Source organism: Guillardia theta (assembly GCF_000315625.1).
Source record: "Guillardia theta CCMP2712 unplaced genomic scaffold GUITHscaffold_18, whole genome shotgun sequence".
NCBI lineage: Eukaryota > Cryptophyceae > Pyrenomonadales > Geminigeraceae > Guillardia > Guillardia theta.
In genome coordinates, this window is record NW_005434656.1 from 821,089 (window position 1) to 836,080 (window position 14,992).

Sequence of the window (14,992 nt, forward strand, 5' to 3'; positions counted from 1 at the left end):
CAACACAACCGGAGAAACTTTGTTGTGTTTGCATTGTGTTCAGATGGGACAAAGTTATTCAAAGCTTATCAACAGTACATGACAGTAGGCAATCAAAGGAATTCAATGATAGATTGTGAATTGTAACAGCAGAGAGTCTCGTACCCTTGTTCTGACCAGACGACAACATGCGAGGCAAAGCTCACAGCCTGTTTGAAGGCAACAAGCTGCCATGTCAGCCTCTCACGTTCTTCGTCTTCGAGTTGCTCGGATGTGAAAGTTTGACGGGATCGGACAACTGCAATCCAACCTCACCAGTTAAAACAGAGGAAGAGAAGAGGAGAGGGGATGGAGATGGAGGAGAAGAAAAGAGAGAGTATCGAAGACGGAGGAAGATATAGGAGAGCAGGGGAGGAGAGAGCAAGGAAGGGAGAAGGGCGAAGGGCGAGAAGGGGAAAGGGGATGGGAAACGAAGGAAGAGAGGGAGGTACCTGTCCTTGACGACTCATCGTCGCTGTCACCCCCCTCCTGCAGCGTCTTGCGCAGGGTGAGCAAGGGACAATGGTGGGGTCATTACCTTGTCAAGCAGAGATTGGATGAGGATGAAGAGTGCGGTGAACACGACGACGGCCTCGGAGGTTTGCTGCCATGCCCTTGTCACTTTGACAGCCGACAGCATGTCCGCCATGTCGAACCTGGTTGATGGTAGGCTGATACCCTGGTAGGAGCACTCGGTTGCTGCCAGCAGAGTAAGAGGAGGAGGAGGAGGAGGAGGAGGGAGGGGAGGGGGAGGGGGGGAGGGGAAGGAGAGACTTCCAAGGCGTCTCACATGGCAAGCAAGGAGAACGCCAGCACGCTCACTGCCAGCTTCAGCTTATACCCCTCGAGCCCTGGCACATAGAACCCCCCTCCCTGCAGGCTCTGTCATCCAGGGAGGACCCCTTCTCCCTGCTCACCTTCTCAAGTGCCTTCGATGGTCGCACGTAGAATCCCTTCCTCCCTCCCATGCGCGTCGCCTCCTCCTCTGCCGAGCCCTTCATCTTCAGGCAGAGCGCCGATGGCGCGGTCGGGTGATATCGGGCGGCGGGGAAGGCGATGTTGGAGGAGGACAGGAGGCAAGGAGGAGGATGGAAGGCAGCGACCATGGTGGTTCTAGCCTACAGGAACAGTCAGAAAGAAACGAAGGGGGGAGGGATGGAGGGGAGTCAAGGGAAGGGCAGATTCTGCTTCCTCTGTCTTAGCTGCTGTACTCCTCGTCCCTCGTTTTCTCTCTTCGATCCCTCGCTCCTGTCGCTCCTGTCGCTCCTGTCGCTCCTGTCGCTCCTCCCGCCTCTCCCTCCCTCCCTTCCCTTCCAGTGGCCCGGACATTTCTCTCTACTAGGGTTTCACGATCAAGTTTTACTCAATTAATCTACAGGCCTGGAGCCCAGGAGGGAGAAGATCGGACTCCGGGACTACTAGCAGCACCGTGACAGTATGCTTGTGATGCCGCAGTGCCGCCCGCGGCCCGGCCCGGGCCGGGCCGCTATCCGGCCACCGGGTCCGGGAGAACCAATCGGATCCGACTGAGAGCATTCAGACTTGTTGAGTGCTGGGATGATTTGGACGTTTGTCTGAACGCTGGGCACTGAGGGGGCCGAGCCTCGCCGGACCGTACGGTAGGGCGGGGCTGGCTTTGCCAACGGTGGAGCCTTACCGTGAGTATGATCATCGGATACCAATATAAGATTAAGTATAATGAACTCAGGAAGCCACGTCAGAAGTCACATATTCTTGCTTCACGATCGGGGTAGTAGGGGGGGGACATTGGCAAGTTGTGGGGAGCAGGTGAGAGCTGGAAAATTTGCACTGATCGGACAGTGAAAGACTCAGGGGGGTGATGGCTTTGTTTGTTGTGAACTCTATAAAGTGGGATAAGGAGGGAGCAATGAGAGAGGGAGAGGAAGGACATGGTGAAGCGGAAAGAGTTGTGGTGAGGAAGAGAGGGAGGGAGGGAGGGAGGGAGGGACTCGTGAGGGAGGGAGATGGGGGAGGGAGGTAGCGATAAGAAGGGAGGAGGCAGGCAAGCCTCCGGAGTGGTTAAGGGGAGCAAGGCAGATAAGGGGTTGGGAGGCAGGCATGCGAGGAGTTTTGATCATACATTTCTATTGAAAACATGTTCAGAGGACAGCAGCGGCGTTGGCGCGATGGAGGGCCCAGCCCACTGGCACTTCCCGCGTCCTGCGGTCGTTGAAGCACCAGCGCAGCAGGTTCTTCCCTCTTCCATCCAGCATGCCAGACAGGAAGAAGCAGTCTCCCGTCGACAGCAGCAGGTCCACCGTCCCGTTCACCTGGAGCAGCTCGCTGACGCTCCCCGACTTGAGGGAGTATACGACGCTCCTCTCCTCTACCACCACCACCGACGCCACCAGAAGTACGTTCCCCTGCACAGCAAGGGAGAACACGGAACCCTCCATCCCTGCCACGACTCTCCATCCTCCCCCGTCCCACCTTGCCAGCTTCGCCCGGGTCCCAACGTCCAGCAGCAGGTCTCCTCCCACATACAAGGAGCCGTCCGCTATCGCCAGCCCGCTCAGCATCCCCTCCATCCTCCACCTGCTTCCCACCTCTCCCGCCAGCACCGACCAGCTGCTCTGATCCCACATGGCCACCCGCGCTGACTTGGCGCCTCCTGCCCCTCCGTCCACCAGCATGTTGCCGGCAACGAAGAGCTGCTGACCCCGCGCCGCTGCCAGCATGACGGAGCCGGAGACTGCTCCTCCTCCCACCGCCCTCCACATGCTCCCATCCCACACAGCCACAGGGCCTGTCTTGGTGAGCGACCCGAGGCCGTTCCTAGCAGCGACGAAGGAGCCACCAGCCACCAGCTGCTCCTGGTAGCCGACAAGCACGTCCACCACCCCGTTCAAGCCGTAGGCGAGCGAGCGCGTGCTGGTGCCGTCCCAGGAGGCGACGTTGGCAACAAGCTCGCCGTTGATGGCATCGAAGGAGCCGCCGAGGTAGAGGAGGCCGTGGAGGTAGACAATGGCGCGAACAGCCTGAAAGAGCGATGAGAGGTGCAAGAGAAGCGGGAGGGGGAGGAGACAGAGGAGAAGGAGGGGAAGGGAGGGAAGGAAAATGAGCGGAGAGGAGGAAGAGTAGAGCATGGGATTCAGCGGTACCTTGGAGATGTTCAGGTCGACGAGACTGCCGGTGCCTTCGCTGTAAAGCTCCGAACGGAACTGAGCGAGGAAACCCGCGTTGCCGTGCTGCCCGGCGAGGAAGAAGACGGAGAAGTCAAATGCATGCTGCTTGCTGCACCCGCGCGAGAGCTGCCCATCGCTGATGTTAACCAGCACGTCTGCCGACTCCTCCCCCGGAGGAGCAAGGCAAGTGATCATGGTGTCCGACCTCACCTGCACCTCCGCGCAGGCTCCTCCTCCCACCGTCACTGACACGTTGCCATAGGAGGGAGCAGCGTAGCCCCTGCTGTACAGGGAGCCGAAGTACTCGCCGAGGACGGTGATGGTGTAGTTGCCCAGGGGCTGCCGAAGTTGGGGGAGACGGAGGAGATGCGGGGGAGGGGATAGACTTTGAGAGATGTCAGTATGATGCTCGACACGTTCTCCCCCCCGTTCTCCCTCCCCCCGTCATCCACGAGCACCATCGTCAGGGTCGCGGCCCCGTGCGCCGACGGCGCCAGCTCAAACTCGAGGGTGCCGGTGGAGGAGACGGTAGGAGGAGAGAGGAAGAAGCTCTCCGGTTGGACCGAGAGGAGGACAAAGGAGACTCGCTGGATCGCGTCCTCGTACCTCGACCCTGCCGTCACGTCGAAGGCGAAATTGGGCACGGGCCCCGAGCTGCCTTGCAGAACTCCGTAGAAAGGCTGGAGGCTGAAGGAGGGAGGGCGGTTGACCGGGAGGATGTTGATGGAGAAGGCAGACGACTGCGAGCGGGTCCGTCCGCCCATGGAGATCGAGATGTTGACAAGGAACGACAGGTTGGCGAATGTGCTGGGCTGCAGCTGGTAGCAGAGGGTCCCGTTGTCCAGCAGCTGGAGCGAGGAGAAGTAGTCTGCGGTAGCGAACATTCCCTCCTCGAGCAGGTGGTACTGGACGACCGTGGATCGCTCGTCGAGAGGAAGAGGGCTGTGCTCGACGAAGTCGGGGATGCAGGTTTGCGTGCTGGTCTTGACCTCCGTAATAGTGAGGAGGGGAGTCTTGAAGGAGAATGTCAGCGTCTCCGGCACCGCCGCTATGGTCAGGGTGAGGTTGACGTCGGTATTGTTGTATCCTCCCATGCTCTCCCCGCCGTTGTCACTCAGTCGCACGGTGAGGAGGAAGACGCCATTCACGTTGCTGCTGGGGAGGAGCTGGAGGTCGACGCACGACCCGTTGACTGTGACAAACAGGTGCTGGAACGCGACGCTGGGGGCCCAGGAGGAGCTCAAGGAGGAGATTGAGAGGATGGAGGCGCTCAGTGACTGGCCCTTCTCCTCCGCAGGGCCCGGAGCGAGGCCCTGGATGAAGCAGGGGGCTACGAGAGTCCCGGCGTCCTCCGTCCAGCTCAAGTCCTGCTGGACGAAGCTGAAGGTCGGAGGGAAGTTGATCCGCTCGGCGAAGACGCGCAAGGTGACGTTGCGAGAGGAAGCGAACTTGACACGACCGCTGAGGGGCGTCTGGGCGAGTCGGAGGAGGATGTCGGCGGCTCCATGGCGGTACTTGGTGACGTTGATGGAGATGTAGGCCGACAAGCTCGAGCCGCTCATAGCGAAGAAGATGCGAGGAGGCTCAGCGAAAAAGGAGCCATCGGCTACCTGAATCGTCCAGACCAGCCCACTGCAGTTGCTCAAGGGTCTCATCGCTCCTGCCAAAGCTTGCACACAGCCCTGCTCCGCCCCTCCCGCGGAGATATCGGAGGCGAACATGAGGGTATGGAGCTGGTAGGGGTCAGCTGGGAAGGAAAGGTTGAAGAGGGTGAAAGTGATGACGTTGTTGCGGTAGGAGAAGGTGAAGTGCTTCTCCAGCTCGCTCTCTAGCTCAGTCCCAGCTGCCGATTGCCTCGTCTTGATCAGCTGGAGGTTGACGTTGACAAGCTGCGAAAGGTTGGAGATGTTGACCCTGAGGTCACCCGCCGCATCGATCTGCTCAGGGCAGAAGGGTCAAAAGAATACCAGGAGCGGAAGCAGAAGCATCGGAGCAGAGCAGGCGCATGAGGAGGAAGAAAAACACGAGGAGCAAGGACGAGCAGGAGGACGAGCAGGAGGAGGAAGTCAAAAGTCACCTGGAAGAGCCCGGAGACATCCTGACCATCTGAGGAAGCGGAGATGCGGTAGGAGAGCGTCTTGCAGGAGGAGAGATTTGCGGCGAGCGAGCTGAGCGTGCTCTCCTCCGCGATCGGAGACCGAGAGGGAGGAGAGCTCCCACAGAGCATCTCCGACTCTGGGACAGTCGAGTCAACCAGGAGGCGATCGGGAGAGGCAGCGAGCAAGCGGCTGCTGCCAGCAAGGCCGAGAAGGTTCTCATGGACGAGAGGAGGAGGGGAAGAGGAGGACTCTGCGATCATGGCGGTCCTCGCAATGCACACGTTCTCGTCCCCTGTGAAGTTAAAGACAACCACCTCCCTCCTCTCCGTGCTCAGCAACGCGACCGCCGTCTTGCTCACTGACACCATGCTGGTGATGCCCTGTAGCCCCTTGACGATGTTGAAGCTCCAGTCAAGCGCGACCAGCCCGTCCTCCAAGGAGGAGAGGAGCAGCCAGCCCTTCCTGTCCATCGGCAGGAAGTCGAAGCTGAGCGCCCGGTCCATGTCGAGTTTGAGGGGCCGTGCAGTGAAGTCCTCGGCATGGTTGAAGAAGAAGCCACGGGCGTCGTAGTTATCTTCCTCCGAGACGATTGAGAAGTTCCCGAACACCTTGTCTTGGTGGTTGAACTGCAGGATGAGGACGAAACCTCTTCCTCCTCCGCACGATCCTGACCATGGGAGAGGCGAGAACGAAGAGAAGGCGACGGCGAGGTAGCTCTCGTAGTCAGCATTAAACTGGGAGATCGAGACAGCTCGGCGTTGTGCTGAGAAGATGCTAAGGAGCTGAAATTCCAGGAAGCTCCCTGCCTGCTCGTTCCACTTGTAGAGCACCGAATTGTCGATGCAGGAGCACGCCGGGCCCTCACAATCCGCCGACTTGGCCACTGAGAGGAAGTCGCCCTCGTTGGGGATGACGAAGACGTCCATGTCGAAGACGTTGGGAGCGGAGAGACACTGAACGAGCTGCAGGCTTCTGTCGTCCAGCATCATCTCGTACACGGCGACTGATCCCGGTGAAGTCTGGTTCGCCGTCGGGCAGTCGACGCTGGAGTAGAAGTTGGCGACGATCAGGTACAGCCTGTTACTGCTCAGTGACTTCCACCACCTGCTCCTCAGAGCTCCGTTGGTCTGCAGCCTTGCAGACTCGAGGAATCGCTCGACCCTCGGGTCCCAGCTCAACACTCGGGAGGAGACAACGGTCGACTCGCCATCCCAGAAGTTGGCGACTGCGAGGAGGAGGTTCGAGACCCCTTGGTCGTCCACGGAGATCAGGTCAAAGTCGTTGGAGTAGACGGTGTTCCTCCTGACGTCGAGGCTGACCACGTCGTTGACGAAGGGGGAGTGATGGAAGGCGAACGACTGGTTCTGAGCGTCCCACTTGTACACGTTGACGTAGTCGTGGCCGTTGTTGACGCCGTCAAGGGTGTTGGACACGATGAGGAGGAGGATCTCGCTGTAACAGACACGATCGTTAGAACCAGAAGATGTATCATCATCATCATCATCATCATCATCATCATCATCATCATCTCCATCATCACCACCGCCACCACACCGCCACAACAACAACCTCGACAGGACGAGAGAAGGACAAGAACAACAGACTCATTCAATCTCAGCACCTGTCAACTTGGTCCTTCATCAAGGCAAACTTGACACATGCCGCTGACGTGTCATACTTTGTGATCTGAATTAACGAGAAATTCCGATTGTTCTGATCCACCCGAAAGATTTTCACGAAACCCGTGGCAGCCGGGTCGACGCCACTCCCAGCAACTGCCACAAAAGTCCCGCTGGAGCAGCGAATATGAGCGCTGCTCCTCGCCGATAAGACGCGCTCCTCCGGCGGACTTTCGCCATCCATCCTGAAGATGGATGGGAGAGGGGAGCCGGGAGGAGGAGGAACAACGTAGTTGTTGGTCTGGATAAGCGACAGGAGTCCGTTCAAGGCTGTGAAACTTCCCAAGTCCCTCTCACCCTCCCGCATGCTGCAGATGAAGCTTACACCAGCATCCCCGTACTTGAAGACGGCCAGCGACTGGTCGAACCATCCAGAGACGAAGACCAGGTTCCCCCCGCTCGCCATGGCCATCGCTCGCGCCCCCTTGAGCCCTGTGATTGTCCTGTCCTGCGACCACATGCCGTCCTGCAGCAGCTGCGCGAGCTCGATGTGGCCTGAGCTCTCGTTCCTGTCGAAGACGACAATCGCGTTGTCCACCCCGCTCGCAGCGATCAGCCGACGGCCATCGGGAGTGACGAGCACGTCGGAGACTCCTCGGAGCGGCGACCCGTCGCTTCCTTCACCGTGGACGTTGAGCACGGAAGGTTTGTTCACCGCCAGCTCCCTCGTCCACCCTGTGTTGAAGCTCGAGCTGGGCATGTAGATCAGCTCTCCGCTACCCTGGACGACCCGGAAGCAGGAGATTGAGCGGGACAGGCTGCTGGCAACATAGAGGAAGTGACTGTCGGGGCTGAACGCCAAGTGGAGGGGAGCCCGTAACCCGTGGACTAGTTCGCGGATGCCAACGAGCCAGGTGGACTTGATGACCTCTTGTGCTGGGGAGAGGTACCCTCCCAGGACTAGCAGGGGGGACTTGACGTCTGGAGGAGACAAGAAGACGGAGGAGAGGGAGTTGCCCTGCAGCCTCTGCCCGTTCCCTGACGTCCGAGCTGGTCCAGCTGCGCTTGACGGGCCCACGAACCTGCCGTCGAAGAGACTGTAGAGGACGGAGCTGTCGGCCGCCTGGGAGACAACAAGGAAGGGCCTCTGGAAGGAGAAGTAACGTATCTTCGCAGCTCCCGATGTGCGGAGCTCCTGCACGAGGCTGAAGTCAAGGGCAGGACTCTGGTCAGAGCTCGAGAAGACGAGGGAGGGACTGGTAGCGTCATCACAAGCGAACGCCAGATAATGTTTGCCGTCGAAGTTGAAGTACTCCACGTCCGCCGCCCTCGTTGTCGCTACCTCGGCTCTGGTGGTCACAACCACCTTGCCCCCACTGCCCAGCCTCACGCCGTAGATGGCAGACGCTTGCGAGAAGGAGGAGAAGACAATGAAGGGAGTCCCTTGGTGGGTGAAGCTGGTCACGTCTGACGCCTGCTGGACGTCAAACTCCTGCATGCTCAAGCTCTCGAGCCGCTCAGACGTCAAGTTGTAGGCCATCGAGAAAGACGCTGCCAGCATCTGCGCCACAACAATGAAGGTATCCGGAAGACCTTGGGAAGAGCTGGGGAAGCTGAGGAATGCGGCAGTCCGTGCTCCGTTGGTGTGGAAGGCGTCGAGCAAGCTGAGCTCTGCCGAGGAAGTATTGAGCTTCATCAGAACCGACATCGTACGGTACGTCAGCCCGTCGTCCTGGTTGGCGACCAGAAGGTGAGTCGAACCTTCCATCTGAAGGTAAGAAATGCTCCTTGCTCCCTTGACTGGATGCTGGATCGAGTGGGGCATCGAGGATGCGAGCTCGGGAAGGAAGAGATGCTCAGCAACGTGAGAGAGGTTGTTGAGGGACAGGAAGAAGTCGAAGCCGTCCTGGCTCTCGTTGTACATGAGGACCTTGGAGGTTGCGATGAGCCGTACGAAGGTCAACACGCCGGAGAGGCGGGCAGGCTTCAGGGCACAGGAGGGGGAAGACAGCCAGGACTGTTGGATGGCAGCAAACTCTGTCCGCTGCCATAGCGACCTCGACCTTGTCCCCGATCGCTTCTTGACTGAGAAGATAGCCGCCCTTGCCGACCTGTTCCATGGCCCGAATGCACAGTTCAGCACGTCGGCATAACCGGTGTTGCACGTGCAGTTACAGCCCAGGACAGCCTCAGCTGTCTGGACCTGCCCGTCAAGTGTGGTGAGGCTGCAGAGATGCCGCTCACCTGCACTGAACCTCCCGCGAACTGTCAGCTGGTCCTCTGCTGACCGTTCGTCAGGCAGGAAATACGAGGGGGAAGGCATGCCGGCCGCGTCCTCCACCCACACCCAGAACTCAGAGAGGTCGAGTGGGGAGGACTTGAGGGAGTCCTGTCTGATGGCGAACGTCTCCTGGACTTGCTGGAGGGACAGGGACTTGTCGAACATGAACACCTCCTTCATCGCTCCCACCAGCGGGCTGGACTGTCCGTTGAGCGGCGAGTGCGTCCCGATGGTAAGAGGAACCGCGGGGCAAGTAGCGCTGGTCGAGGGGGAGTAGAAGATGGGGCCACAGGAGGCGGAACGACAGGCCCCCATGGATCGAAGAAGCCTCCCGTCCAGGGAGAGGGACAGCGAGACTCCGTCATACGACCCTGAGAGGAAGTACCACTCTCCCAGCTGCAGCCCGGGCTCGATCATGTGTGACAGCACTACCATCCTCGGCCCGTACCCGCTCTCGTACACCGTGAGGTAGAAGTAGAGAGTGGTCGTCCTTGCCGCCTTGTCCATGCTGTAGGCGAGTAGCCAGCCTGACCTGTTACACTCCGTGCTGATCTCAGCGGCTCCTGCCAGGCCTCCAAACCCTACGTCATCGCTGGTGAATGCCACCCACATCGCCACAGTGATCTCGTTACTTGGAACTCGACCGTCCTTGACCTGCTGAACAGTCAGAAATCGCAGGAGCAGAGTGATGGACAAGGACAGAGGAAGCGAGTGGAGGGGAGGGAAAATATGCGCCAAGGCAGTGCTACAGGGGATGAGGAGAGGAGCAAGAAGGGGAGAAGGGGATAATCAAGTTCACCGTCTGGGAAACGTCCTTGGTGACGACGAGCCCATCGTTGTAAACGCCATCAAACTGCAGCGCTTCTTGTCTCCCGTCGTTCATCATCAGAGCACCGACCGGCAGCGGCTGCTCGAAGGAAGTCGGAGAGGAAGCAACATTACACTTCCTCGCCGTCAGGTAGGCAGGGCCCGACACTCCGCTGAGGTCTTGGAACTTGGTGGGTGACAGGAGCTGAGTGCTGGACTCTGCAGTCGTACACTTGGACATGTCCGGATCAGTTGCAGAGGTCCCCTCGGCATGCTGAGAAGAGAAAACCCAGTGGCCTATCGAAGAACTCAGTCTGGCTGGAGCGACACGAGTAGGAATTTACCTGACAGGTTGCTGTACGTCGGGGCTGCGCACTGGACGGACGCGTCAACTTGGTGGAGGGCATCAAGGTACTGGCAGGCGGAGCTGCTTAAACTGATGGACGACTGGCAGCCGTTGGCGGAGAGGAGGAGGGTATCGCCAGAGCTTGTCGTGAGGGCCTCGAGGCCACAGTTCATCGTTACGTCCAGCTGGGATGGAGCTGCAAGGAGGGTGAGCGAGGGAGAGGGCAGGAGCTGAGAAGAGCCATTACCTCTGTTAGTCTCTTCTGGAGTTCCGCTGGAATGGAACCACAGGCGGTCCTCTGCGTCGACCTTGCGGTCTACGAATGAGAGCGACGAGTCTGGAAACACCTTTAGCTAATGCAATAAATCATCGTGCACAAGGCTCACCTGAGTTCACTCGCAGCACGGCGATGCTGTCTGTGCTCTCAGCGGCGTAGAGGAAGGGCCCGGTAGGATGCTGGTAGACGTCCCTGACGTAGTTGAGCTCCAGGTCGCTGAACCGCCGGTCCGAAAAGACGCTCACGTGCTGCAAGTTGTTCAAGTTGGCGGCCAAAGTGAAGTCGCTGCGGGTTTGAGGAGAAAAGCCTTCAACGGTGGTCTTGTTCCTGGCGAACTGCTTGACAAGCAGCACTTGCTCCTGCCCCTGCGTCGTGACCTCAACAGTGCTCGGGCTGTTGCTGTTCGCCTCGAGGCAGAAGTAGCCGTCAAGGTTGCTGGAGCACTGGAGGTCGGCGGTCTGCACTGAAGGCTTTACAACCTCCATGCCAACGTCGATGAAGAAAGTTCCTGTCGCGTTCTTGCGCTGCGATATCAACCCTCCCCCGTCATCCGTGAGCATGACGTACATCCATACCCGACCACTCGAGCCGGGGGTGAGCAGCAGGTGAATGGACCCGTCTGCCGTCATCCTGGGGAAGGAGGAGAAGAGCGAGGCGTCTGACACGTCCACCACCACGAACGACAGGGACTGCATCTGGCAGTCATGTGCCGTGTATGTACACCTCTCGTTCGCCGGGCCCGCCGACACGTCCCGCGCGACCTGTAGGCTGTGCCGAGTCGCCTGCCAGGCGCTGGAGAGGATGGAGGCCGAGTCGACGAGGCGGAAGCTAGGGGGATCGTTGACAGGGAGCACGTGCAGGATAAGCACTTTGGCTTCAGAGGTGTCAAGACCTCCGCGCAGTGTTCCTCCGTCGTCTCTCAACCTGACGGTGACGTTGAGGTCGCCAAACATGTGCTGTTCGAGAGTGAAGTGAAGGACTCCGACCGGCGACATGGTCAGCGTCGTCCCAGGGACAAACAAGAAGTCTGAGTCATACTGCAGGAGGAACGTAAGCTTCTGATCGAACTCTGTCGTGTCCGACATGCCATCTCTCGAGATGTTGGATGCAACCGACAGGTTCACGTATCCGCTGCCCTCGAGGCAAGAGACTTGGCTCAGCAGAGAGAAGGCAGGCGCATGGTTGATCCCGAGGATGGTGATGGAGATCTGCCGTCGTTCCGAGGCCAGCTGGGTCCCATCGAGTGCGTTTTGGTCCTTAAGAAAAACGTCAAATGCGATGCCCTGGCTGTCAGTGTAGAGGTCCTTGCTGAACGAAAACGTCAGCACGCCAGTCTGCGAGAGGGCAGGGGGCTGGCTGAACAAGACTCTAGTGGTCCCGATGTGTGCAGACGAGTTGGAGATGTCGGGCAGTGCCGGTTGACTCTCGATCGGGAAGAAAGGTGTCTGCATGGGAGCCAGAGAGAGCTCAAAGAATCCCTGTTGCTCCTCGCAGAAGGCTCCTGGCGCGCAGCCTGGGCCTTCAAATGGGCCATAGGAGATGTCAGTTGCGAAGGCTTGAAACTCGCAAGCGATAGCGTCGAGGGTTTCGTGGCAGGAGCAGGTCAAGTTGTCATTGAGAGGGAAGGAGCACGTGGTAGTAGACTCCCACATTGTGATGTGAGGGGTGAGGAGAGCGAAGGACGGGGGGTTATTGACCGGCAAGACCTTCAGCCGGGCCTCTTGCCAGTAGTTGTTCATCCCGGGCCCGTCATCGGTGAGAGAGACGTTGAGCGTGAAGTCGCCGAAACGATTCTCGAACATGAAGAAGGAGAGGTAGGAGGTTCCGCGGTTGCAGTCCGAGGGGTCTTCGACTGGGAGGAACTCCAGTGAGCCGATGCTCTCAACCATCCCATAGGTGCAGACGCTGGAGGAAGAGAAGGAGATCAGCTGCTCGCATTCGTCCTTCCCTCCCTTGGTGTAGTGCACGAAGTCTTCCAGCTGGACCCACTTGCTCGACGACGTCTCGTTCAAGACGATGAGGCAAGAGGACAAGTTGAAGACTGGCGGCAGGTTGATCGCCTCGACCTGAACTTGCAAGCGGTGTACCAACGATTCATTCCTCCCTCCGTTCTGCACTCCGCCGTCGTCGACAAGCTGGACGTCATAGCAGGACAGTCCATTGACCTGGGGCTTGAGGGAGAACTGGAGGTCACCGGAGGGAGAGAGGGACAAGTCAAAGGCGCTCTCAAGGGTGGGGCCAGGGGAGCAGCTGACAAGTGAGACGTGGAAGGTAACGCTCTGATACTGCTCGTTGGGCCCGGCACTCCAGGTGGCGAAGTCGGGGAGGTGGTAGCGTGACTCTGTAGAGTAGGGCTGGAGGGCCATGCGAGGATAGCAGTGCTGCGTGCTGTTGGGGCTCTCCGCAACGATCTCCACGTACTCGCTGACTGTCACCGTCAGCGTCGAGAAGTTGAAGGTTGGCGCGTTGTTGACTCCGAGGACGCGGATCAGGAAGTAGTGGGGGAGGGAAAGGTTGTGCCCTCCTTGAGCCGTTCCACCGTTGTCTTGCAGGTAGAGAGCAAAGCACACTGTCCCGTTGACGAAGGGGCGGGAGGTAAAAGTCAGGTTCCCGTCACTGGCTACCTGCGGGTAGCTGCCGATTTCGAACAGCTCCTGCCCGCTGGTCAGGTAATCTTGCTCGACGAGGCCGGAGCAGCGAGAGACGTTGGCTTCTACGAGTTGGAACGAGTAGACCTGCGACCTCTCATCGACCTGGCAGGAGTTGTCCCCGGAAGAAATGTTCTCAGCCAACAGCAAGGAGTGGAGTTGTGCTGCAGCATCCGCCTCGTGCACCTCAACTACCTCCTGCGCCAGCTCGAATGATGGCCTGTTGTTCACGGGGAGTATCCTGAAACACAGTCGGTCAGCAGTGTGAGGGGTTGAGAAACTGGTTTGGAACGAGCACGGCAAGGGAAAGCGAGCAGCAGGGAACGAGGAGGGGATTTGAAGCAATGGCATACCTGATCTCTAGCGGGTGTACTCTTGAGGTGTTGCAGCCGCCATGGAGGGTTCCCCCGTCGTCTACCAGGGTCACGTTGTACGTCGCCACTCCGTTCCTGTACGGGGTTTGATGGAGGTGTAAAGTCCCATCGGCAGACATCCACATGGTCTGGTTGTATTGGCGGACGGAGCACACGAGCGATTGGGAGCAGGCGACACACTCAGCTCGGGCGAAGAGATCTTGACTTGCATCTGCTGGGACGATGACGAACGACAGAAGCTGAGAAGCCTCGTTGTACGGCGCGCCTTGATGGCCTGGCACTCCAGCTGATATGTTCACCGCCATGGTGAGCTCCAGGTCGGCCGGCGCGCTGGTTTCAGTGAGGTCGAGTAGCGGGAGGACGAGGTCGAACAGCGGGCAGTTGTTCACAGGTACAACAGTGACATTGAAGTCGATGCAAGTGGTGTTCTGGTACATCATGTCGTCTACTATGCACACCTTGAACAAGACAAGGCCGTTGAAGTATGGCTGCGTCTTGAGCTGAAGCTCGGCGCTCTTGCCGCTGATGACAAACGAGGCTGTCACCGCCTCCGCCTGGCTGACCTCGAACCTCAGGGTCCAGTTCTGTGTAACAAGCTCGTCGTAAGCATTTGCAGGCCCCGGAAGGATGTCATGAAGGAAGGCAGGGTACTGGTAGAGCTGATCGACATACATGCCCTCGTCTATGGTGATGAGACTGGTAGACAGCTGAAACGTCGGCGGGTCGTTGACAGGGTATACCACTACCTCAAACGAGTGAACCTGCGAAAGATCGTGTCCGTTCAGAGCCACCCCGCCATTGTCCTGAGCGAAGATCTCAAAGTGCGCAACTCCGTTCATGTTCTGCGCCAGCTGGCAGCTCAGGTAGCCAGTGGAGTTGACCGTGACAGGCTGCTGGAAGAGAGCCGGGGAGCCCTGCGTCTGTGTGACGTTGAAGGTCAGCTGCTGCTCAGCCTCTTGGGGGATCCAGGGAGGCCCAGTGGAGATGTCACTGGCAAAGTCGTTGACGTGGCAGGCATGATCCTCGAGCAGCTCGTACTTGGACTGGACTGAGAAGGATGGAGGCTGGTTGACGTAATTGACAAGCACGTTGATCGCCTGCGACTGGGAGGTGTTGACTCCCTGCCGTAGCACTCCCCCGTCATCGACCAGGTGGACGTTGAGCACAGCGATTCCAATCCTGTTGATGTCCAACGTGAAGGACAAGTTGCCATCGGCAGTCAGGACCGGCGCGTTCAGCAGGACGGCACTGGAGTCTTCCGCGACCTCTACGATGAAAGTGACCGTCTGCCACAGCTCGTACGTGTCTCCAGGAGAGATGTCGTATGCGAAGTGAGGTATCAGCACCTGACCGTAGTTCTGAGGCAGGACGACGACG

General features: G+C 58.9%; 1 protein-coding gene across 1 annotated transcript; it reads right to left on the reverse strand.

The window, feature by feature from the left end:
• Nucleotides 1–92: 92 nt before the first annotated feature.
• On the reverse strand, nucleotides 93–1,124 carry GUITHDRAFT_136133 (hypothetical protein; the record flags this gene model as incomplete). Its single annotated transcript, XM_005836396.1, has 6 exons — nucleotides 93–188; nucleotides 227–277; nucleotides 557–622; nucleotides 675–717; nucleotides 809–891; nucleotides 936–1,124. 6 exons carry the CDS (start codon nucleotides 1,122–1,124, stop codon nucleotides 93–95), a joined length of 528 nt encoding a protein of 175 aa, XP_005836453.1.
• Between the last annotated feature and the right edge of the window lie 13,868 nt (nucleotides 1,125–14,992).